The sequence below is a fragment of the Aulonocara stuartgranti genome, assembly GCF_965226115.1.
Source record: "Aulonocara stuartgranti genome assembly, chromosome: 23".
Classification (NCBI taxonomy): domain Eukaryota; kingdom Metazoa; phylum Chordata; class Actinopteri; order Cichliformes; family Cichlidae; genus Aulonocara; species Aulonocara stuartgranti.
In genome coordinates this window covers 33837987-33864156 of record NC_138958.1, presented here as the reverse complement: position 1 = coordinate 33864156, position 26170 = coordinate 33837987, and the positions used below count along the sequence as shown (strand labels likewise).

Here is a 26170-nt window from a genome sequence, read left to right as displayed (position 1 = left end):
AATGATCAGCACCCTGACAGCAAGAGGATTCTCTGTTAATCATCTTTTGGTTGCTCCCTTTAGGGTTCGCCACAGTGAATCATCTGCCTCCATCTCACACTGTCCCCAGCATCCTCTCATCGTACTCTGGCACCAAATAATATCTTTTCTCTAGATCCACAAATACACAGTGGACCTCTTTTTTGACTTCCTGTATCAACCCTCTAAAACATTGTATATGTAGTGCTCTCTCGGCATGAAGCCACACTGCTGCTTGCTGATCGTCACTTCTGCTCTTAACCTAATTTCAACAACTGTTTCCCATTGTTTGACTTATCAGCTTTATCCCCCTGTGGTTACTACATCACCCGTCATCACCCTTGTTCTTAAAAACTGCTGCCGGTACACGTTTTCTCCATTCCTCAAATCTTGTCTGACTGAAAGTGTTAAAAAAAAATCTCCTGGACATCTCTATACCAGCGGTCCCCAACCCCCGGGCCTCGGACCGGTACCGGTCCGTGAGTCGTTTGGTACCGGGCCATGAGAGTTGAGGCTGTGTGAAGTGTATAGTTTTCAGGGTTTTTATTGGTTTTCAGCGTTATTTTGTTATTGTTTTTATCGTTAACTCTGTTTTCCTTGGTCTTTTCACTTGTGTTATGAATAAATTTTCTTTTTTTCGGTACCAGTACTAGTTTTATTTTGTTGTATTTATCCGCGACACCTTAAAGGCCGGTCCATGAAAATATTGTCGGGCATAAACCGGTCCGTGGCGCAAAAAAGGTTGGGGACCACTGCTCTATACCTCCACAGGTATGTCATCTGGACCAGCTTCATCCTTGTCACAGCTGTCCTCACTTCCTCTTTACCAATCCTCTGTACCTTTTGATTCACTAACTTACCTCCATCAGTCCTCCTCATTCTCATTTTCTTTATTCATCTGCCTGTTAAAGTACTCCTTCCATCTTCTCAACATACTCTCCATCTCTATCTTAAATCACCCTAACCTGCTGCACATCCTTTCTAGTTCAATCTCTCTGCCCAGCCAATTGATACAAGTCTTTTTCTCCTTCCTAAGTGTCCCGCCTCAGTACTACTTACTTCATCTCCCTTACTTTCCCACTTTTTCTGTGCTAACATCTACCTTTCTTAAACTTTGCACCACAAAGTCTCCTTGTCCTCTTTCCTCTGTCATGTTGGCTTCAGCCAACAATAGCAAAGTTTCCAATGGCACTTTATTGGCAACCAGACCATGACCAGTCTGGTATGGAAATTTCATTCCTGATGATCTGCATGTTTGATTTGGCAAAGACTTTATGGCAGATGTCATTCCTGACACAACCCTCCCCTTTTATTCAGACTTGGGACCAGCAGTAGGAAAACATCGACGTGTTCTCTATTGTGCTATTAATTCACAATCTAAGTAAAATCGTAATAATAATAATAATAATAATAATAGTAATAATAATAATAAAGAAAGGTAAGGCAGTATGAGGGTCTTGCTGTGGAGCGGCCTCATGATTCTGGTGAGATGAAAGTGGAGGGATTTGGCAGCAGTAGCAGATGAGAATAAGGGCAGGGCAGATGAATGATGTGGAGGGGGTGAGATAATGTGGGGCTTTTCTCGGCGGTACCTGAGTGTCCCTCTCGCCTGTCAGTAACCTGTTGTTGGTTATATCTTTCTGGTCCTTGTCTGCCGCCGTGCACCTAGCATTAACCAGCTGATAGACACAACAGGCAACATGTCAACATAGCATGTGGGGAGGCTGATAGAAAGAGACAAGGGAGAGACAGAGGACAGTGCAGGGGAGGAGGAAAGATGTTATAAGTGGAGGAGAGGGTGCTAGGTTAATAGCAATGCCACCGTGTGGACGCGTTGTTTGGTGATCCAGCTGCGCTGTGCAGAGGTAAACATGCAAGGAGGGCAAAATGCTCGTTCTCACACTGAAAGTGAAATATTAAACATGACAAACAGGATTGACGAGACCTGGACAAAACTGTATTCAACTTCAAATGTGTCACCTGCAGCAGACTGACCGGAGATGTAATAATAAAACCGATTTCTAAGATGTGAACTTCAACTCCATATTAAAAAAATAAAATAAATTTTTTTCCATCAACTCATATGCTACTCAAGTGAATCAATAATCTGAAAAATAATTACACATTAATGTGATTCCATATGATACCATCTAGTGCAACTGTGGGCCCAGGTATGGGTGTAGTATTCAGAGGAAAAAGTCACATATTTACAAGTAAAATCCTGAATAATATCTGAGATGCAGGACAGTTTGCTGATGCTCGTCATGCACTTGAATTGTAGAACCTAATCAAGTAACTTTGGAACAAATTTAGCAATAAGGAAACACCCAACTCCAGCCTGGAAACCCCAAATTATCAGAAACCTCCAGACTTTAAAGAGACACGGCTGTGTGATGAGCCCATTTAGAGGGCAACAACATTCTTATTTGGTGGGGATGATAGCTGCTCTGCATCACGTACTACAGCAAGTGCAAGCATATTGCTGTTTACATCATATATACTGTGTTTAAATATTCATCCATCTTCTTCTGCTTATCGAATTCAGGTTCGGGGGTTAACATTATTAATCTAATCCCATGCACATCTATGGACTGTGGGAGGAAGGCGGAGGACCTGGAGAGAACATGCAAACTCCGCATAAAAAGGCTCCATCCGAGGCCTCATGCATATTCATGCAAGGTGTGCATGATTATGCATGAGCTTGCACGTCCCTGTTTAGCAACAGTATCTGGGGTATGATGAGGTAGATTCAGTCTTAGAAGCTGAAGATTTAATTCCTTAACATAAAAAAAAAAAAGTCTTAGTATTTTTTTGACTTTCAAATTTGCAAATGATCGTTTTTCTCTGAATATCACCCCACTTCTCACAGCTCCATGTGTTTGGCTTCCTGCTCTCTCTCTCTCTCTCTTTTTTTAATAACAAATACAATGAAAAACGACAAGATACAATACAAGCATTGCATCACAGTGCGGCCTCCTTATCAGTGTGTAAACACAAACAGCCTTAGGAGGCTGGGGTATCAGATACAAGATACTAACAAGAACAACAAAGATCCTGCACAGTTCTCGATGCCAGCTGAATCTACGGGTTATAAATAGACAAAAAAAAAAAAAAGAAACAGAAAAAAAAGGAGCTGTGCTTTTACCTTGCTGTTCTGGAGCAGTCGTGTGAGATGCTCAAAACAGTTACTGTTGAGGAAGATGGCTTGTAGTACTGGCCTGTCTGAACACAGGAACATGTCCCTGATAGTGTCTGAAAGGCAGGAGAAATCAACACAGAGGGGCAAAGACGAAGAGAAGCACAGTGAGACAAATAAAAAAGGAGTAGAGAGATGAATGACAACAGAATGTAAACACTGTTAGATTAGCTCGGCTTCCATCTTTGAAAATTATCTTTAAACAAAATGTAGCAGCTGGTAACTAATTTAAAATGTCTTCAAAATGATGAAAGACACACTTTTGTGGATTAAGATCATACCTAGCATGTTTACTTGCAGGGCCACAAATCTGCTCTCCCAGTGTCGACCCAGTGTTGGCACTCGGCCCTTGGCTTGCTGCTGCTGCTGCTGGGCAGCCACGACAGCTGCTGGGTCCGAGTTGAGCAGCTTAAAGTAGTTTTCCAGCACTGAGGCAATTTCCACCTGCCGCTGGTCTGAGCTGGAGGCCAGGAGCCGCTGGACCACCTCCCGCAGGCAGCCCAACGTCAGCAGTGCTTTACGGTCCGGGGCCTCACTATCCCAGTCCTCGCCTTCCTCTGAGGAGCAGCTACCCATGGAGCAGTCAGCCAGGACCCGCATCAACACTTCCATGGTGGCTGGAGAAATTGCAAGGAGAGCGTTCCTCTGCCGGGGTTGCAGTGGTGGAGGGAGGGAAACAATGTGAGTTAGTCAAAGCAAGTCACTTGAGATCAGAGAGAATTGAAAGCGCCGTCCTAGAGTGTGGGAAAGCGGCAAGATAAACAACAATACCACTGAAAAATAAAGAATACAATAGCAACTCATGCACTGCATTCAAGATGAAGAGTGCTCATTTAAACATCAATGCTGTATTCCTTTGCTGGTGATCAACCAATCAGATAAAGCAGAGAAATAAAAGAAACCATAAACCAAAAGTCACTCCTTCATATCCACAACATAGTCTGAGACAGTTAACAAGAAGCAGTTCTACTTAGTACTACTACTACTAATAATAATGATGAATGGCATCTCAAAGCACTCTATCACCACATCTATGGCCAGCAAGCCCAGCTCATTTAAGCTGAAGCTTACCTGATCTCCAGCAACTACTGCTCCAAACAGGTGTAGCAGGCAACATTTCAGACTCTCCTTTAGATGCTCGCTCTCCTGGAAGCACTCTGTAAGGAGGGCAAACATGTAAATACACAAGTGTGGCTTTCCTCAACTTCCACCTCTCAAGTAAACACTGCATGAATTCAGATGCAGAAACAGCAAATTCTCATATTTTTTATGAAAGGAGGGTCGACGAAATCGGCAAAGCAAATAAGATGGGACCTTAACTATCACACACACACACACACACACACACACACACACACACACACACACACACACACACACACACACGTTGTAGTAATTTTAGTTTTACAGCGGTCCCAGTCACCCATTAACTCATCTGTCAACACATCCAGCTGGGGAAAAGAAATCCGACATTTTGGCTCCGTGATGTCTACTTCCTTCATCCCATACATTTCAAAACAATTCAATTTAGTTCCCTGAATAACACTAATTACAATCCTACAAATTTAGACATAATATACAAACATGCTTAATGAAAGGAACAGTACTCTCACAGACTTGCTGCTTGCCCACAACCCAAAGCACACAAGCGGGAAAAGAAGTCTGGTTGAGCCTTGGGTGTTATCTTTTGTGATAAACCACAGCAGCCACACATTTGACACAGGACAGAAAGGAGTATTTGTTTAAAATGGCCCCCAGCAGCGCTGAAGTGGCTTGACAGATACTATTCACTATCTGCTCATCTCCACGAATGGTAAACAGAAAAAAATGCACAAAGAACGGATTCACCAGGACCCAGAGAGGAAAGAGGGGGAGGCAGTGGGAGAGAGTGATGGCGTGGGAGCTCTTAGACGAGATGATAGGGGAGGACAGAGGAGAGCAGAGCTTATGGTCTGTAATCAGAACAGTAGTGGGATGTACTGAGAACTGCTTCTACATCCTTACTTGAAGAGGACTCTGAAGAAGGACCATATACACATTTAAAAATAAGTGCACATAGTGGCACACTGTAAAGTTCAGAGCAGCTGAAAGTTCTGCACATTTGATTCATATACCTCTAAAAAAACACTCTGGTACATTGAAGGGAGTGGGAGTGAGGGCTCGAGTGAAAAGCAAGACACTTACGGTAAAAGAAAGGAACAAATTCAACAGTGAGGGGAGCTGCTTTGTACTTCTGCCTGCTCCTCTCTACCGTACCCATCTGCTGCTCCCTGGAAGGAACAAACACAGCACACTGAGGAACAGCTCCTGTTCATTTTCAGTACAACTCAATTTTATTTATATAGTGCTAAAAAACACAACAGCAGTCTCGTCAGGGTGCTTTACATTGTAGGGTAAAGACTAGGGGTGGGTTTTAATTATCGATTAAAATCGATTCTGAACATGATATCGATTCATTAAAATCCTGAATCGATTTTTAAATATAAATTTATTTTGCCCGAAACACCAGAATTTCTACAACCACAAAACAGTAAATGAGAGCAGGTACAAGGCTTCTGCACAAAAACGTGGACCCAACACATCTGAATCAGTGAGATGTCGCCTTTCTCACCCGACGGCACGTACGTGGACACGGACACGCTGTCGGGGCTGAAAGCCGACAGATCACTGATTCTGAAGTGTCGGCCAGCGCTTTGTGTTTACGTGTTTACTTATGTGTTTACTTTTTGTGCTAGATTCTGAAGCTGCAGGTTTTATCTCTCTCCAAACAATATTGACTGAACCAGCAGCCAAAGACGATCCAAACTACGCTTCACATAAACATCATCACGAATTTCCTCTGACTTTTGCTGTTTTGCTTCCACCACGATAAAAATCACACTTCATGTAGAGCTCTCTCTCTCTCTCTCTCTCTCTCTCTCTCTCTAAATCGATAATCAAAACCCACCCCTACTTATTACCCACCAGTCTACGGTGTCGGCCGCTGTTTTTTTTTTGGGGGGGGGGGGGGGTTTTTGTTACTTCCGACAAGAAAGCCTCATTTTTGCTGTTCAATACTGAACAAATTTAAACTTTTTAAAATTGTGCAAAATTGCAAAATGCTTAGCTGTGTCTCTAATCAAACCTCTGTAACTTTGCTCTGCTTCACTTCGTTTTTGATCTACTGCACAACATTTTTAAGGTCATCTGCTATAAAAACCCAGACCAGGAAAACCGCCTTCATGTTTTTCTGTGTTTTATCCTTATTTACTTTGACACAAAGGAATCTGCTGTGATGTTTACACCTTTGATAAAGTCTCACAAATGTCAGCTTTCTTTTTATAGATATAAAAATATAGATATGGACTGATAAATGATCAGAATTATAATATTTCTGACTATCTGAGGCAAAATTCCCCGATTTAAATCGAATCGATTCTAGAAATCAGTGACGATATCCAGCCCTAGTAAAGACCCGACTATAACACAGAGAAAACCCCAACAATCAAACCACCTGCTTTGAGCAAGCATTCGGCAAAAGTGGGAAGAAAAAACTCCCTTTTGACAGAAGAAACCTCCAGCAGAACCAGACTCAGCGGCAGGGCAGCCATCTGTCTTGCCTGGTTGGGGGATGATGGACCCGAACTGAGCAGATTACCTAATCAAGGCAAAGTTAACCTTCCTTGCTGCGTTACCATGCCAACTACAGAGCCACAGTTTTATATAAATTATTATCTGAATGACACACCTAGGAGGAAACAGACCAATGAGGAGTAAGCTTCTTCATAAGCTATCAAGAGAGCACCTTCAGTAGGTTTGTATGTATTATCAGATATTAAAAGGTAAATTTTAAAATAAAATCCCATCATTGCATATTTTGTAAATAAGGCCTTCAGGAAATGACTTCTTTGCCATTTCTGCTGTTGGTGTTGCAGGACAAACTAACCCTCATCCCCTTTGCAGTTCTAGGAGTGAAAACTAAATCAAACTGCAGTCTGACTTTTGAAAATAAGAAAAATAATCTAAAGCAGTTTTATGTAAAGCAAAATAGTTTGTTTCAACATAAAGTTTAGTCTTTAGCTTTAAAAAGTTTCCAGTCCTAGCTTTGCAAACCCAGAAAATAAATTATATTTATGGTTCTAGCAATGTTCACTTGTGCAAGGAACACAAATCTGATGAAAAAAAATTAAATAAAAGACAAACAATGTGTGTTAGGATGTTTTACCAACAGTCTGATGACTGATAATGGAAAAAAATGACTACCAGTAATAAGATATGAGGTGTTATCAGCCACAAGAATGGGGAAACAGACTGTGAGACTAGGCACACCTACATGTGCAGTGAGCATTTGCCACCAAGTCAAAAATCCAAAGTGCAGCAGCTTGCTAGCACATAGCTGCTAAACACGGGGTGTTAAATTTCACTGTCAAGAATTATTTTAACTCCTTTTAGCCAAATAAAAACAGTCTGTTACTCTGAAGCGGACCGCGTTCCCCTCAGGTGTGATTGTCAGTAAAGCTAGATGTTGTTACCCGCACGTTCGATGCCTCCAGTTGTGGTATGGATCGTAGAGGCTCTCGCAGAATGCCAGTGCATGACGGACAAACTCCTCCGCCTGACTCTGGTCCGCCATCTCCTTCTCTTTGGTCTTACTCTTCAGCTGTAATAGAAACAGCCACATTACATACTGCACATACTATTCAGTCTCAGTGAGACTTTCTCTGTTTAATCAATACAGTCAGCTGTGTGTAATAGTTAACCCAAATTTCTGTTACTGGGAGTAGGTAGCCAAGTAAAAGCTATTAGTTATTTCTACTCAGTTATTTCTGTTTTAAGAATTTTTTTTCATCTTTTACAAATTCAAACAGGGAAAAAGAAGGAAAAAAATGCTTTTTTAAAGTAACAAGGAGAGAATCTCATTGCATGGTTGGAGGATTGTGACCCACTCTTGCAGAATGTTTGTGCGTTTTTTTGTTTGGGTTTTTTGGTAAAGGTCTTTGAGGATGTTCAGTTTGCATAAATGGGAAGACCAAAAGGTCAGGCTTCTTTTTGAACAGTGAATCATACACAGCTGCTCTTTTTAGTCGAAGAATGAAAGTACAGAGGTGGATATTACAGCAGTTGGTCACCTTTAACTGAATCCATTCTTTCATCCAATACTGAAATCTTTTACACCTACCCCAGTTACAACATAAACCAAAACCATAATCCATCCTCCTCTGTGCTCAAGCATTTGAGAGTTGTTCTTTTCATTGAAATAAAGGTCTCCTCCCCTACCCCCAACATACCAAAGCAGTTTTTTTCCATCAGTCTAAAAGATTTGCTGGTGAGATGCATCAGGTTATGTTGACGGTGATTTTTTGGGGGGGTAAGAATTAGAGATGGATCGATCCGATATTACGTATCCGTGGTTCAGGGGGTTGGGAAGCTCATCTTGTAAACGGAAAGTTGCCAGTTCGATCCCCAGCTCTGTCTGTCTTGGTCGTTGTGTCCTTCGGCAAGACACTTCACCTGCCGCCTACTGGTGATGGCCAGAGGTGCGATATGGCAGCCTCGCTTCTGTCAGTCTGCCCCAGGGCAGCTGTGGCTACAACTGTAGCTTGCCTCCACCAGTGTGTGAATGTGAGGGTCTCGAAAAGCTCGAGCAATCCATTATTATTATTATTACTGACCTAAATTACTGGATCGGATATCGGAGAGAAATAAAAAATGTAATCCGATCCATTAAATAGCACAAAAGCACCTCAGTAAACTTGCGACATGGCGTAACTCAGCTCATAACCTTAGTACATCGGAGCAGTATACGTCACGTGATAGAGCGGCTGTGGCGTGCGAGACCTGTTGGCGGTCTGGTTGAGCATTTGTAGCCTCGCTACCAACCCGGCATTTCATCTCCGAGAAAGTTATCCCAGACAGGAGTAAAGCAAGTGTGTAAGTTCATCTCCGAATGTTTGTCCCAAATTAAGCTTAACAACCGATATATGGAGCGACTGCCTCTTCTCTATCCCTCCCTCTCCTGTCACTACTTCAATCATGAAACTGATTAATGATCAGCTGATCGGCTTTTCTGTCGCGACTCCCGTCTCTCTTGTTCATTTATCGCCCACTTTGCACCAGAAAGAGGTATGGCTGGTAACTGTGCATCAAAGTTTTACCAGGTGGGCCGATAGGGCATTAACAGGGAAAAGGGGGGTACAAAGAAATACTTTTCTTTCTTATTCTCATTTAAAATGTTTAGCTTTTAATAAATAATTATCTGAATCTTAAATCCAAAGTTTTAATCTGATGTAAAATGTATAGAAGTCCATTATTGTATATAGTAACTATTAAGTCTAATATACCCTAGTAAGCTATAGTACTTTTGGGAAGATACAATCAGTGCAGTCTGCAATTCTGTTGAAGAAAGATGTTGAATCTATTTAATTATTGTAGAAAAATAATTGATTTCTGTGCATTTTTTTTTTTTTTTTTTAAACACGTGCATTAACCTCCTAGGACCTGGCGTCCACATATGTGGACATCACATTTTGGGTTATTTAGACCAAAATACTCAATTTTGCTCTGCAAGAGCCTGATATCCACTTACGAGGACATTATACTGCTACTGTTCTATCAAAATTTTAAATGAATATCCTCATATGTGGCTCTTATTTTTCTTAGAAACAAAAATTAGGTAAAAAAAAATAAAATAAATTTTTTTCTAATTCTTTGTTTTTACATTCATCAGGTCCCAATCAGATCAAATATCAAAGAGAAATTAAAAATGCATGCCGTGGAAGAGTTCGGGTCTTAGGGGGTTAAATTAAAGTTGATTACGTCGATTAAGCATCACGAGGCGGAGGGTGGGGGGTGGTTCCCTTGTTTTTTTTTGCTGGGAGTTGGCAACTCTATTAGTTAGGTTGTTTAATATTTCTGCTAAGTACTCTTTAAAATACCAGAATAGGGAGGATGGTGCAGGTGTAAGGTTATTAGCTTGATGAGTGTTGCTGAACTATGAAACATCTTGGGTGCAGTGTACTTTTTGAATATAGGTATAACAGAATAGCTTTAGTGGTTTTTTTTGTTTTTTTTAAACTTGGCTATGAACTTATACACAATGCAGCAAGATATTTAAAAAAAACAGTTTTATTAATTAAAAAATACACTATATCGGATTCATATCGGTAGATATCCAAATTTATGATATCGTATCGGACATGAAAAAGTGGTATCGTGCCATCTCTAGTGAGAATGCAGGGAAACGTTTCCATAAAGGTCATATTTGCAAACTTGTCACTGCACAGTAGAGCAGAGCACCGATCCCCTAATTTGCTAAATCATCTTTAAAGGTTTTCCATTAATTCTACAAGTAGTTCTCCAAGTTAGAAAGTAATTTTCTTGATGTTTTAAATCTCACTTAATTGAAACTACAAAGTGATGAAAATGACTGCAGCCTTGCTGTGATAAAATGTTCAACTTCAGAGATCAAGCAGACATGCTGTCTTAACAATCATTATCTATATAATAAATAATAAGACAAGGAGAAGATTGTGCAGTGTATCTTTCTCTAGAACTACTAGAACAATGACTGCAAAGACAAAAAAATAAAGCAAATTAAATAAAAAAAATGTCCACCATTTGAAAAAAATAGAATTGGTGCAATTTTTATGGAATTGTCTGTCAAACAGCATCAGTGGGTGACATTACAATGGCTACATTCAAGTTTTCCATATGCTGTATGTTTATAACTGACATTCTCTGGACTTTTAAAACCATCACATCAGCTCACCAATGTCTCAAACGTTGGTCAAACAAAACAGAGCTCACATTTTTTGCATTGTCCTTCCTTTCCTTTCCTTTTTCAGTATAAAACAGTTTAAAGGTAAATAAATGAAATAATCTTAAATTGTGTTAAGGAAGGTTTCATCTTTAAGTCTATGACATTTTGGAGATGGGTTCATCTTCTGCTAAATTAATATCAAAAAGCATGCATATTAGATTTGAACTTCTAAACATTGAGCTTCTTTTTCCACTCTAAATTAATACATTCTTCAAGACCACAGGACACAGAAATATGTGCAAAAGAAAAAGGGAGGAGTCAGACCTGCTGAATATAAAGTGTTGTCATGGTGATGATGTGATTGATGTAGGAGCAAGTACCAATCTCCTCCACATTGGATAGGTTCCTTTCGTAAACATCGAATCATGGACACACAAACACACAAGACAAGTCAACTGTTAACTTCTCCATCACTTACTTTTGAACACCTACTTCATTAGAGTGAAATTTCATCTCAGCAACTTTACAGCATGTGTATGTTTAACATCCTGACCTGCAGATGATGATGAGGAATTTGAGCAGCAGCAGTGCTAGGTTTTGCTGCTCGGGCTCCAGGCCGTCAGAGGCTTTTTGGACACACTGCAGTAACTGGTGGCGCAAAACCTGCAGGATGTTGTCTGGGAGGAGCGTCAACACCGGGGGAACCTCTTCTGGTCTGTAGACACAGAAGCATCGCAAGCACATAGCTGGATGAAAAGGAATGTCGACTCCATGTTTGTGTACCAGGATCAGCAGATTATCAAAGCACCATCTGCTCTCACCGCGTCGTACACATGCCTGGTGCATTCAGGCATTCATTACTAGAGAAAAAAATTGCATGACTGCTGCACTCTGTTCATATATGTGAGAGAGAATCCCATGGTAGGGAAGCAGATGTGACAGCTGCAGAGGAAGGGAATGAGATGAAGAGGATGGGGGAGAAGACAAATGGAGGGAAGAGAGGACAAAGATGCAAGGAGGAAGAAGAACATGACATCATTCAAAGGACGAAAAAAGCAAATAACAGGCTGGCAGATAAAAACCTTAGCCAATTAGACTGAAACACCCATATTCTGCCATCCTACTCCACCCAATCCTGTGGCTCTGCCTTGCTCATAAAATGTGACTGACTTCATAAGGCTTCATCTGAGGTTCATGCGATCACAAGTGGCAGAACAGTGTTAACCAAGCTGCTCTAAAATCCTAGATACACGCTCTCCAATGATGAGTGGGTGTCTCTCACTTAACTGATTTGTGTTGGCATGGTGCTTTTGATGCAGAGCATCACCTGCAACAAAATTAAACCACTCTGCACAAAAGCATCTGTTGTGGCCATGCTATTTCAGGCTGCACTGTGGAAAGCTCCACGGTGTGTGGTCATGATGTGGATGACATACAAGAGGAGGTAGCTCTGAACCCGCTCCTTACAACTGATTAGATGGCACTGGTGTATTATTAAGTATATTAGCATATTAACATCTCGTTTGAATACAATTTAAATAAAACCCAAACCAAAACATAGCAGCAACCAAAATACCAAACTTGAGGCTTCGTTAGTAGTGCACGTACCAAAAGGGAACAACACAAATTGTGTTGGCAATCTACTTTGAAATAATTTGCTGATAAATGAAAACATTGTTAGCTAATAATGGTGCACATGCTAGAAATAAGAGCGTAAATTACCATCCTATTAAAATATTCCTCATCAAGAAGACAAGTCATTGTCAGTGTTTTCTCCTGCCAAACCAGTGTGGTTTGGTTAAAGAATAAGAATGGGTTATTCAGTGTAAATGCTAATTCCGGTTTATGACCATTATATATGTTATACTGAAAGAAAGCTTCAGGAACTCAGCATTGCAATTTGCCACAGTTTACCTTGAAGGTGTCTTTTCAAAGTCTACATCGAGACATCGCTCGTAGGAGCTGATGAAAATCTCCAGCCATAGCTTCAAGTAGTCTGGATCCCTCTGAGAAAAGAACAGAAGGGTGCAGAGAGGAAACAGTATTTTTAGTTACCTTTGTAGACAAATGTGTCATACTTAGAATAAATAAATGGCTGACAGCGGACAGACTGTAATTTGATTGAATTTATTGTTGTGTGGTGTATGTGTGAGACATTAATGACTTTTCTGTGTGGAACTTCAGGAAGCAGTTGCTGGTAAATGTGAGGTTGACATCAGATTTCTGACTTTTGGAATACCATTGAATCCTGGCACCTCATGCATCCCTTCGTAGTTCTTTCAATGTTCCCCAACACTGCCCCATGACCTCCTAACTGTACCTCAAAATTGTTTCGCAGTTCCACTCTTCCTCACTGTCCAGTGAATGGTCCTCACAGGGATAGGAAACAGCAAACATGTGTATGCTTATATTGGGGGGGTCACCATTCTAGTCTGACATTTCATTCTATACTCAGCTGATGTACAAATCTATACAATTGTGGAATTCCTATTAAATATTTGTATATGAAATTTAGATATTTAATTTAACTTCTGCAAAGTTACATCAAGATTGGTTTTCTCATGTAGGAGGAACTACGGAAGACAGATACATAAAATCTTTACAATGATAATGGATTGGATTTATATAGCGCTTTTCAAGGCACCCAAAGCGCTTTACAATGCCATTATTCATTCACTCTCACATTCACACACTGGTGGAGGCAAGCTACGGTTGTAGCCACAGCTGCCCTGGGGCAGACTGACAGAAGCGAGGCTGCCATATCGCGCCATCAGCCCCTCTGGCCAACACCAGTAGGCGGTAGGGTAAAGTAATGGCCTGCATTTGTATAGCGCTTTTCTAGTCCCTAAGGACCCCAAAGCGCTTCGCACTACATTCAGTCATTCACCCATTCACACACACACACATTCACACACTGGCGATGGCAAGCTACATTGTAGCCACAGCTGCCCTGGGGCGCACTGACAGAGGCGACGCTGCCGGACACTGGCGCCACCGGGCCCTCTGACCACCACCAGTAGGCAAACATGGGGTTAGTATCTTGCCCAAGGATATTTGGCATGCAGGCAGGGGGCAGCCTGGGATCGAACCACCGACCTTCTGATTAGGGGTTGATCTGCTCTGCCACCTGAGCTACAGCCACCCCGTGTCTTGCCCAAGGACACAACGACCAGGACAGAGAGCCTGGGGATCGAACTGGTGACCTTCCGGTTACATATACGCTTCCCAACCCCTTGAGCACGGTCACCCCATTATAAGATGACAATTGCCCTTAGAAAAATAGTCCAAAGACATAATGTAGCATGATGATATTTCAATTGAAACATGGATAAAAAAAGGATATTAATCTCACACAGATTTGGTTGTTGAACTAGAGCACTGATGCTGGAGAGGACTAGCTGTTAGCCTCTGTGTTTACCTATGCTGTTAGACAAGCAGAAGGAGAATGATCTCAAGAATAAAACTAAGCTGATTTCAGTTTAAGCACACTACCTCTATGCTTATGTGCACATCAGATTTAGCTAATCACCCCACATCATTTAGGATTGAGTAAATATTTCCCAGTGCCTTTTATACATTTGGCTCTGGTTATATTAGAAGCAAGAAAAACACATACATACACTTCTGGTCAAAATGTTTTAGAACACCCGAGTTTTTCCATATTTTACGTGAAAACATCTAGTTTAAAATCTCATTGCACTCTGAAATGAAAGCATAGTACAAATAAGCAATTGGAGTTAAAAAATAAATCAAGGAATCAATTTATAGACCAAAATGTATTTTAAACTTTTGACTAATCAAAGTAGCGACCTTTGGCAGATATAATAGCTGAACACACCAGTGGCATTCACTCTACAACAGAGATCAAATATTCTTCAGAAAGTTCTTCCCATATCTGTTGCAGAGGTTCCCAGTCAAAGAAAAATTTTAAATTATGAAACTGACAATTATGAAACTTTTTGCTTGTTTATTTATTTGTTTTTTCTTTTGCATACTGTGTCAAGCTTTCCTGTATATAATCATGTCCTAGATTTTGGAGAAAACAAGAAATTGATTAAAATTTTATTTAAAAAAAAAAATCAATAGATTCATATTTATACAAGCAGTGTGTTTATGTGTGTGTGTGTGTGTGTGTGTGTGTGTGTGTGTGTGTGTGTGTGTGTGTGTGTAAATTATGTGGTTCACACAACAAGCTGCAATGTTTGACCAGACTTTTGTGAACCTCTTTTCACAGCATTGCTTCATATTCAGAAGCAACAGAATTTGAATTTAAGGTTTAGTGTATACAAGCAAAATAAGAATGAGAGGCCGTGGTTCCTGTAACTGATGGTGACACACGTGCGTTTTTCTTAGGGTGTGAAAGCTAAAACTTGCACCTGACTGAATGGAAAACAGGCCCGGCAGTGTTCCTAACAGTCACATTTCTAGCAGCCGGCTGACCGGCATTTCCTAAATTCCATGGAACAATGCCCAGAGAAAGATGGGATACCAGCATCAGCTGGAGATGAGGACTGGCCAGACAGGAACAAACAAGACAACACACACAAGTGACAGTGCTACAATAAATTACTCCGGAAATTTTTTTATTACTGTGACATGCAGTATTACATGTAATATGTTGCATTAGTAAATGTAACATATTTAGAACAATGCATTTTTTTGTCACTGCTACATCCTTTGCACTATAACATTACATTTTCCTTACCTAATGCCTGACTTTGTTTGTTTTGCTTTATATAAAGAAAGACCTATGTATCATAATCAGAATGTAATAATCCGGAATTCAGGAAATAAAGTCTGATGTTCAAAATTTCTGGCGGAGGACATCCAAAGCCTTCACTGTGTCCCTCCCCATTGCTCACACAAAATCAATGCCAACTGGTCTGACCTGAGGACACTCAAAATGAATGGCTGCAAGCAACGCGTACAGAAACATATTTTTCACATTGTTCATATAATCTCCGAACATTGAGCATAATTGATGGGTGTGTGTGGCAGTAACAGCATTTGCAAGTAGTATTGTTACAGCAGACACTGCAACAGGACTTCAACTAAGGATGATTTACTGTCTCTAATTAATCTACTGCTCATGTTTGGTTAAGTGCTTTGTTTAGAAAATGTCAAGTTAGTGTTTTGTTTGCTTAAAAACCAGAGCTGTAACAACTAAATACTTGCCAATGTCTCTTAAGAAAATTACTAAAATGAAAAAAACAAACAAAAAACCCCAAACAACAACATAAAACCCCCACACAAATCTGATCGTTTCAGCTCTGTATCACAGACGTAACTCTGAAAGCATCATTGATTCATCATACACAAGTTATCTCTTGTTCAAGCACTCTTAACAGATGCTGTCATAAGGACTTTGGGCCATCTGGAGGGTGTGAGTGAGCAATCTAGGTCAAGGAAAACTGAAGAGTTAAACATGGCAGATTATAGCAACACTCGGTTTATTGAGCATTTGGTAGAGTAGTCTGACCCCTACTCGTTCAGAGGTCTTTAAATATTTAGATCGTGATTTGGTGGTAACCCCTCTGACCCCCTTTATAGAGTTAACTAAAAAGCCCGGAGCTTTTTAAAGGCCTTAGCATTCACTCTCTAGGGAACTGCCTACTGATATTATGACAATCAATCCAGTGAAAACTGTGTGAGAGGTAAAAGTTTGAGTCCGTTCAAGCCATGAGGAAGTACAAGAATTTTGAAGCGATGTAATGCTACTCCTCTTCTCGTTCTGTTGCTTCTGCCTAACGAAATTTGTACAAAGGGAGCTATAACAAGAACTCACATCATACAATGCCCGTATGCAATATATGTAAAATTAGGGCTGCTCAATTAATCGAATTTTAATCACGATTACGATCTGGGCTTTCAACAATCATTAAAAATGACTGAGCCGATTATTATCCCCTCCCTCATTTATCCGCAACACCTTAAAGGCCGGTCCATGAAAATATTGTCGGGCATAAACCGGTCCGTGGCGCAAAAAAGGTTGGAGACCGCTGATTAAGAGGACCCGAGGGAAGCTCGGAAAGCTAAGCAGAAGTTATTTGGAGAGGAGAGAGTGACTGCCGTTGGTTGAAAAGAGAGGTAAAAAAAAAAAAAAAAAACTTCAGTGGTGGTGCACACTATTTTATATTATTTTTTAAAGTCATTATTCAATACATTGTTATTGTTAACCCTTTAAAGCCGGTCAGAGCAGCACGCTCTGTTTTGTGTAACTATTTTTAAATCCCTGTAGAACCTGAACCGTGTAAGCTAGCGCAATAAACCGGAGGAGTTGTACTTACATCTTATACCATCAGCTTGTCCTCAGTCACGGTTTCCTTCCACATATAGCTTTGCAAAAATGGCATAAAAAGCGCTTGCAGGAACAAAAACATAATATTCCAGAAACACGCTTTGCCGATCCGATCAGCTGCTCGTAACACTTTGCACATTGAAACAAACGTCACCGCTAACTATCACATGTCCGCCATTTCCTGCCCGAAACCGGAAGTGACGTCATTTTCGCGGAAAATGTAGTTTCTTTTACTTGTAGGCCTTAAAAGCCTATACTGGTCATGTTTGACTTTTCTGAATAGTTGCTGGGATGCTTAGAACTCGAATTGCACTGCTGGAAATAGTTTATTTTGATGCACCTGCTGTTTTCTTTGCAAATTTGCATCATAGGATTGTTTTTGTTTTTCCTGCAGTATATAAAAATTGCTGTATCTCCAAAATAAAACTATGAAGACACTCAAAATAAATTTCCTGTTGTTATAAACTATTTTTTGCAACTTTTTTGTATTTAAAGTTTTGAGGGATAAACCTCTTAAATTTCTCCAAGTAGAAATATATGTTAAAAAACAAAAACAAAAACGATTTTCAATTTTTTTGTAGTTTATTGCACTTTTTTGCAATTAATGTAGTTACTATGGACTTAATGTATACATATTATTAAAATATGGGCTATAACAATTGTATAGCAACTTGAAATGCTCCCACAAATGGCACTACAACATGTAAAAAAATAATATAAGCTCTGGCGGACTTAGATAAGATAAGATAAGATAAGATAAGATAAGATAACCTTTATTAGTCCCACACGTGGGAAATTTGTTTTGTCACAGCAGGAAGTGGACAGTGCAAAAGTTATGAGGCAAAAATTAGAATACAATAAGAATAAATACAGTACACAACTGTACAGAATAGAATAAAATAAAATACTATATACAGTAGAATAAAATAAAATAAATATACAATAAGATAAAAATAGAATACAAATACAAATACTATATACAACTGAGTAAAAATACAACGATGACAGAAAGGATTATTGCACTTAGTATTATTGCATATGTATGGATGTGTGTGCTTGATCAGTTAAAGTCTTTATTATGGAGTCTGACAGCAGTGGGGAGGAAAGACCTGCGAAATCTCTCCGTCCCACACCGTGGGTGCCGCAGTCTCCCACTGAAGGAGCTGCTCAGTGCTGTCACAGTCTGCTGCATGGGGTGGGAGATGTTGTCCAACAGGGATGACAGCTTAGCCGCCGTTCTCCTGTCACTCACCACCTCCACTGGGTCCAGAGGGCATCCTAGAACAGAGCTGGCCCTTCGGATCACCCTGTTCAGTCTCTTCCTGTCCCCAGCAGAGATGCTGCCGCCCCAGCAGACCACGCCATAAAAGATAGCAGAAGCCACAACAGAGTCATAGAATTTCTTCAGGAGTGGGCCCTCCACTCCAAACGACCTGAGTCTCCGCAGCAGGTACAGCCTGCTCTGCCCTTTCCTGTAGAGGGCGTCTGAGTTATGAGTCCAGTCCAGTCTATTGTTCAGATGAACACCAAGGTACCTGTAGCTGTCCACAGCCTCAATGTCCATACCTTGGATGTTCAGTGGTTGCAGTGGAGAATGCTTGTGCCTGCGGAAGTCTACCACCAGTTCCTTGGTTTTACTGGCGTTGATCTGGAGGTAGTTCAGCTGGCACCAGTCCACAAAGTCTTGGGTCAGACCTCTGTACTCACTTGGTTCTATGGTAGGTCTTAAAGGGTTAAATAAATATCGTCAAATAATCGAGATCTCAATTTCAGTGAAAATAATCGTGATTATCATTTTTGCCATAATCGAGCAGCCCTATGTAAAATAAAACTGATTTTGATTGGATGTTAAGTAACTCTGTATTTGGCACTTTCTCATTGCTGTGACTTCACTTATATGGGAGCTCAGAAAACATCCCATCATTCCAAAGGCCGACAAACAGGAAGACCGACTTGACAAATAAATAATGGAATAATTCACTCCAGTGACTTTTATCCAGAGTGTATATTAAAGACTGATGCCGTTACCATGACGCCACCCATTGGTTTTGGACTCTACATTCTGAAGCCTCAAATTAGCATTTCGGCTGCCACCCTTTTAGCTTTTTGGAGCCAGAAGTTGTCATTGCCAGCTGTAGTCCAAGCTACCACAAGACCTAGAGAAGCAGTTGAATATTATGATTTGTAACCTAGCCAAACCAGCTGCAGCTGGAAAGTAAAACTTGACACATAAATCGTGAGGCTGGTTATGAGTGACAGAAAGATGGGACATTAAAATTATATTATACTGAGGATGGGGTTAAAATAAGTCACAAAATATACTCATACAGGCAGCCAGCCCATATAAAACCTATGTTCGTGAAACGGTGAAGGAGAAGGCAATTCATAAACCAATTTACAAAACTCCTTATAAAATCCCTGCATAAACAAAAAGAGTTTGCAGACTACTAATTCAGAACTAAGGAAAAAATATTAGCTGGAAAAAATAGAATCAGTGTTTCTTAGCCAGCACAGCCCCTGGCTACAGAGGGGGAGACTGCTTCTGTCTGCGTGTCAGAGTGGGAATCAGCCAGCGCTGTGCTATTCCAAGTGAAGTCATCAGAATAATCCTGTGACGCTGACCTCCGTCTGCGCGCGTGTGTGTGTGTGTGTGTGTGTGTGTGTGTGTGCGTGTGTGTGTGTGTGCGTGTGTGCGTGCGTGTGTGTGTGTGGAAGAGACAAAAAAAGAAGAAAAGAGAGAGAGATGTCGGACTGGAACTCAGCAGGAACCACGTGTGTAATATGTTCTGCTAGGAGGCCACGGTCTGTCTTCTGTGTGTGCTTCTTTCCCCGTGTTACCCCGTCACTTACAATGACAGAGAAAAACATTTATTATTGGATGGTAGAGCAGGGCGATATGGTCAAAAATATTTATCACGATATATATTTGAAAATTTGCGATAACGATATAACTGACGATATAATTGATGCGAGACAAAATACAACTCCACAACATTACTAGCGCAAAAACACAACCTTCCATTTATTTTCACTTAAACAAGAAGCTGGTTTTTATGTACATTAAAGCTTTATAAAAATGTAACAGTGCAAATGCAAATTCCTTGCTGAAAGTTTAACCAAAAGGCATTTCCAGTAGAAATGTGCTGACATATCCTGAGCATAACCATGTATAATATCCACTGAAGTTAAAAAGAGGTGCTTTGCTACATTAAACTGCAGTGTGCAGTACGTATTTTTCGGACCATAAGGTGCACGGGATTATAAGGCACATTAAGCGAAACAAAGCAGTCAGATAAATCAAACTTTATTAAACTCATTCTTCTTGCTTCCTCCACTTCTGTACCATTGATTCATTAATGTTGAATTCTCTGGCCGCTGCTCTATTCCCATGTTGTTGCAGTATATTAATGACTAACCTTGTATTGTGGATGGATTATCTCAGTTGTTCTCCTGACTGAAGTTTGGTCCGTTTACAGCATCCTGCCATGCGATTGCATTTGTCTCTAACCATCAGGAACCTTAACGTTAACTTTTATAAGTGGAAAAGTGTTAGTGTTCGTCCTCCAGCTTCACTGTTTATGTTATGCTAACATAGCTGTGTCGCTAGCGATCACGTAGCACATCATTATATACCAGCTAGCCCAACTTCAGTAACCCTACAAACGTCACTGCTGTTTAGTTTCCTGTCTTCATTTATGTTGGAAGTGATAGCAGAGCTGTACGTTCGAGTTTTTTCAGAAATCTCTCAGTCAGAACATGCAATATCATGCTTAGGTAACTAGCGAAACTAGCGAGCTAACTTCCGCTAGTTTCCTGCTAACTTCTAACTCCGTTAAATGTAATAAATTTTGTTTTCATGGATGCCTGGAAGTTAAACTTCATAGTTACACTTGGTAAAGCAGCAATGCTGATCGTTTTATTAAAGATGAAAGAATTTAGACAGTTTTTAACTCTCAGTGATGCTGCAGTGTTCTTTTGACCTGAAGCATACGGAGTTTAGGACCCAGATTACTTCCAGATTTACGAGCATCTTAGGCTACGTTCACACTGCAGGCGAAAGCGCATCAAATCCGATTTTTTTGACCCTATGCGACCCATATCCGATCATGCTATGACAGTGTGAACGGCGCAAATCCGATATTTTCAAATCCGATCTGGGTCACTTTCGTATGTGGTACTGAATCCGATACATATCCGATGTTTTAGAAAGCGACTGCTGTTTGAACGGTCAAGTCGCATTAAATCCGCCTTTTACGTCACCGACACAAGACTGAAGCTAATTATCAGCGCCCGAGAAGACATCGCGAACGCTTCCTGGCCATCCAGTGTAGATGTCAGTGAAACTGTTGGGAAGACAACGTAAACATTTTATTTGTACTGTATAATCTACAGATTCTGACAGAAATCTGCAGCTATCCTTTGAAGCACCGCTCCTCTCTTAAACAGCAATAAGGATCATTATTAGGTTATTTACATTATTATGTAAATAACAAAATAACTTAAAGCAAAAATTGGGAAACGTGAACTCCGAAGTCTTTTTATTAAGGGCCATCAGTCAAACAATACTGTTGCTCTGGGTCTAAACAGAGCGCTTTGTGTGTGACATCTTCTTTTGCGCATGCGGGCCGCTTTGAGCGTTCACACTAGAGCGTGTTTGCTGTCGCATTTTTTTTGTAGTGTGAACGAGCAGACAAAAAAAATCGGATTTGATCAAAAAATCGGAATTGAGCATTAAGACCTGCAGTGTGAACGTAGCCTAAGTCCGACAAATACGACAATAACGACAGCCGCTTGCATGTTCTGCAAAAAAAATGTGCTTTGTCGTGTGTCTGACGGACAAACACCAAACCAGTTCCACATCACTGAAGTTGCACCATTTTTACAAACCAATTCTGGTTCATCTGTTTCACTCAACAATCGGCCATGTGCGTATGAAAACAAAGGCACTGCGCATGCGCGTTTTACTCATATTCTATCGCGATATTTCATTTTCCTATTGTTGCCTAACATTATACCGGTATTACCGTGAACGGTATAATATGGCCCAGCCCTATTGGATGGTGCCCACACTGCTCTTTAACCAGAGCAATAAACAGTCTATTGTCTTAATGTACATATGAATGCTGCTGCCAGGAAATTAGAAGATGATGATTTAAGCCAGTAGTTTCCCTCTCAAGTGAGTTTGTGGCTGAATGACTGTGTGTATGTCTCTTAAAGAATGTCCTCTTTTAGGCAGCAGCTTGGGAGCACAGATGCCCATTGAGGGTTTGTACTGTGGCAGGCAGGGGACACACCCTGCTCTACATTGCCCTGTTTATCCTCAGCCTTCATCACAGCCCCCCCCCCCCCCCCCCCACACACACACACACACAATCACACACCTTGTCCAGCCAGACTCCCACAATATTCTTGTGTCCCAATGTGTATACAGACAGTTCCCATGAGAGAATCACATGCCTCTATGATTTAGTTCATTATCATATTAAATTCTATGCCCAGCTACATCACAATCCCAAATATCTGTTTAAACTGACCTCTGTAAACCTTCCAAGGTCAACAGCAACACAGACCAATGCACGTCCTTCTTAACAGAGAAATCCCCACTGACCCAGACTGGATTTATCAATAGCTCTCAGTCATTTCGAATGTCAGAGACATGCATGAACGAAAAGAAAAAGCTGAAGGGCTAAAGAGAGACCAATGCTGGATTTTCTAATTGTTACTCATTTTTTAAAAACAAAACAAAACAAAACAAAAACAACAACAACAACAACAACAAAACGATTCCTTCTGGAGTCTATTCTCATTCTTGACCATCCATTTATTTTCTACCACTTATCTGGGTCCAGGTACAGTCTAAGCAGCCATGCTCAGACGCCACTCAACCAATCACCACCTCCAGCTCCACTGTGGGGAATCCAAGGCGTTCCCAGGGAAGCTGTTTCATTCCTAGGGCATTAAATACTGCTTTTCTGTCAATGCTCTATAACTCTAAAACTGTATGTCGTCATTTTGCCAGGATCTTTAGTTGCATCGTTTTGACTTGATCTGTTATGAGATGCTAGACAGGCGTGGTCAGCCAGCTGGTCGGGTGGCAGTTCAGGGGAACCTGGTTAGGTGGAAGTGGCATAGAGTCGCTGAAACCACAATGTTTAAAGGCCTCCTCCCTTTAGATTTAATAGACGGCTGTGGTTTTTCTGTTTCTGCTGCCATACAGGCTTACAGCACTACCCGTCACTCTGTGACAACTCCTCTGGCCATGACATAAGTGCCAGAGGTGGGTGGGTGTGTGCGTGTGTGCGTGCGTGTGCATAGGGGTCCACACTGCACGAGGCACGTCTGATACACCCTGTTAGTGACATCAGTGTTATGCCAGAGATATTCATAGCATGGAGGGAAAATGAGAAGCAAGAACTGCACCAGGGAAGAAAGTTAGCCTGAGGGAGCAAACTTCACGGAGCAGTTCATTCAGTAAACCGAAGCCTGAGTGCATGAGCTTGTCAGACTGCATGAGGTATGGCGTATGCACATGATTATTTGTGTGTGTGTGTGTGTGTGTGTGTGTGTGTGTGTGTCAGCAGAAATTAGACTGGGTAATCTACTTGACCAAATATGTGAAAATCTGAAACCTTGCACCATTTCCAGCTTGACTCTTTTGCTTCCGATTTCCACCAATGCTTTCACTGCATGCTGATTCCCATAAGAGCAAGGGTTTATGCAAATTACTGGCATTTGCTCCAATCCAGTGAAAAAGCAGGGTGGTGTGGGGTGACATCACACAGGATGATGGTTCTGTGAATCCCCTGTGTTGTGGACAGTTGAAAAAGAGAGTGAGGACTGTTCCTCTTAAGTTACCAGAGTCAACTTTAAAGCCACAGGAGGGTAAAATGTTCCCTGTGCTTGGTTAAATCAAAAAGGCTTTTCTGCAGCACATAATGGCCTTAAGAGCGGAACTGGCACGATTCAGGAATCTGCTAAACCCTCCACTGTCTGACAAGCCCTTCTGGATAAAACACTGGCGAGAGAGCAGAGCTACTGCGCCACTGTATGCCGGCAGCCACCAGCCGCTGCTGGGGGACAACACTATGGCACGAACCAATGACAGTCAGCGAAGAGGATCGCTCGTTACATAAGCATCTTGGCTGTTGTCTGTGACCTCTCTGCTTCACTATAACTCAGAGAAGCAAACTGGAGTTAGTCTGCAGTAGAGCTGGGCGATATATCGAGTTTTTAAAACATATCGATATATTTTTATACGAGATATAAGATGTGACAATATCCTTTATATCGATATAGTCTATGTTACGTTATAATTATAGTTGTGGAGCCGCAAGTTTGCCTCTCTTTCGTCCACTTTTGTCTCTACGCAACGTTACTCCGCCTCGCCTTCACTGAAGACAACTCCCCCTTCTCCCCCATCGCTTCACGTGCAGGCAGCGACAAGATGGACACGGCAAATCTCCGTTAACGAGTTACTGTGCATCGCCCCATGCGTGGGGCTGGACAGCGTCAACGTGTTAACGAGCTAACCATGCTAACGAGCTAACCGCGCTAACGAGCTAACCGCGCTAACCCTAAAATCCTTTCATTCTCTCAAAAGTTGACAGTGCGCCTTATGTATGAATTCTGGTTGTGCTTGATGGCCGCGAACCGATTTTATGTGGTACACGGCGCTCAGCAATCTGTCAAAAATGTTTGAGTACGACTTTGGTAAGCTACGGAGCTGCACCGCTTGATAGATTGTCGGCGCATTACGGCTACCGAGGAGCTTCGCGGAGTGATACGTACTGTGCTTCAACGTAATATTACCGTATTGTGTGTGTATAAGGACCATAAATGGCACCTGTAAGAGACGTGGTTATGAAGCGGATTTCAAACTCCAGGCTATCAGTCACACAGTAAAACTTGGGAACCGAGCAGCTGTGAAATCTGTCTGTCTTTGTTATTACGCTCAGCGTCTTTTAGTTTACATTTTGACGGCACAATTGTGAGCTCTTTGTTTAGCACAAAAACAACATTGTTTTCTTTTATTTATGGAGCATTATTATTTAATGAATGCTCATAATTTAATTTTGAGTAATTTTTCATGTACATCTGTGCTGTATGTTAATAAAAGTGCCTGTGTGACATCTGGGACACAGCTTTGACTAAGAACTCTCTTTTTGTTCTTACTTTATGGCTTAAAAAAATATCGAGATATACATCTTATATCGCCATCCAGCTAAAAAATATCGAGATATGAATTTTGGGTCATATCGCCCAGCCCTAGTCTGCAGATTCTCATTGAAATGCATACAACATAATAACTGACATCTACCAATACATTAATTTAGAAGCTTTAAATAATGAATACCAACAGTACTTTTCAAACAATGTAAATGTAATCATACAGACTAAGCTTTTACTATGTTTCCCAACTATTCCCTACTAGCAATATATAATGAAAGGTCAAAGATACAGTAAGCATTCCTTTGACCTTCTGACTTTAATGTAGGGCTGCCACAAACGATTATTTTGATAGTCGACTAGTCACCGATTATTTTTGCGATTAGTCGACTAATCAGATCATCATCCATTGGACGTACAGCTTATTGCACCAGCAGCATCTGGTCTTATATAACTATCATTAGCTTACAGCTTGAAGTGTTTGTGCTAACTAAAAATAAAGACAAGATGGTAGTTTATTAATTTTTAATGAAATTTGCAGATTGTTTCGGTGAAGTTTAATAAACTCCTTGCTTTCTAAAATATAACAGGACACCGGAGTATATTCTCCAGCGTCTCACACTTCTGATAATCAGCTGTCTGCTTGACAGTTTTAGCTGTGCAAAAACTATAACTTTAATCTCAGCCAAACCGATTTACTCAGGAACAAATAAAATACTAAAGAAAGCCAAACAATAACATTTTTAAGTTATCT

The 26170-nt window shown here is 40.9% G+C and overlaps 1 protein-coding gene across 4 annotated transcripts in view; it reads right to left on the bottom strand.

The window, feature by feature from the left end:
- The window catches only part of nbeal1 (neurobeachin-like 1), a 63692-nt gene that overhangs the window by 31841 nt on the left and 5681 nt on the right, over positions 1-26170 (bottom strand). For 3 of the 4 annotated variants that reach the window (XM_082525704.1, XM_082525702.1, XM_082525703.1), the window contains exons 3-11: positions 12867-12958; positions 11506-11667; positions 11277-11358; positions 7726-7853; positions 5399-5484; positions 4286-4371; positions 3496-3859; positions 3164-3270; positions 1611-1697 (exon numbers count right to left, since the gene is read on the bottom strand). In XM_082525704.1, the coding sequence (XP_082381830.1) occupies positions 1611-1697; positions 3164-3270; positions 3496-3859; positions 4286-4371; positions 5399-5484; positions 7726-7853; positions 11277-11358; positions 11506-11667; positions 12867-12958 (1194 nt within the window). The remainder of the gene's footprint in view (positions 1-1610; positions 1698-3163; positions 3271-3495; positions 3860-4285; positions 4372-5398; positions 5485-7725; positions 7854-11276; positions 11359-11505; positions 11668-12866; positions 12959-26170) is intronic. The other variant, XM_082525705.1, reaches the window with a different exon arrangement.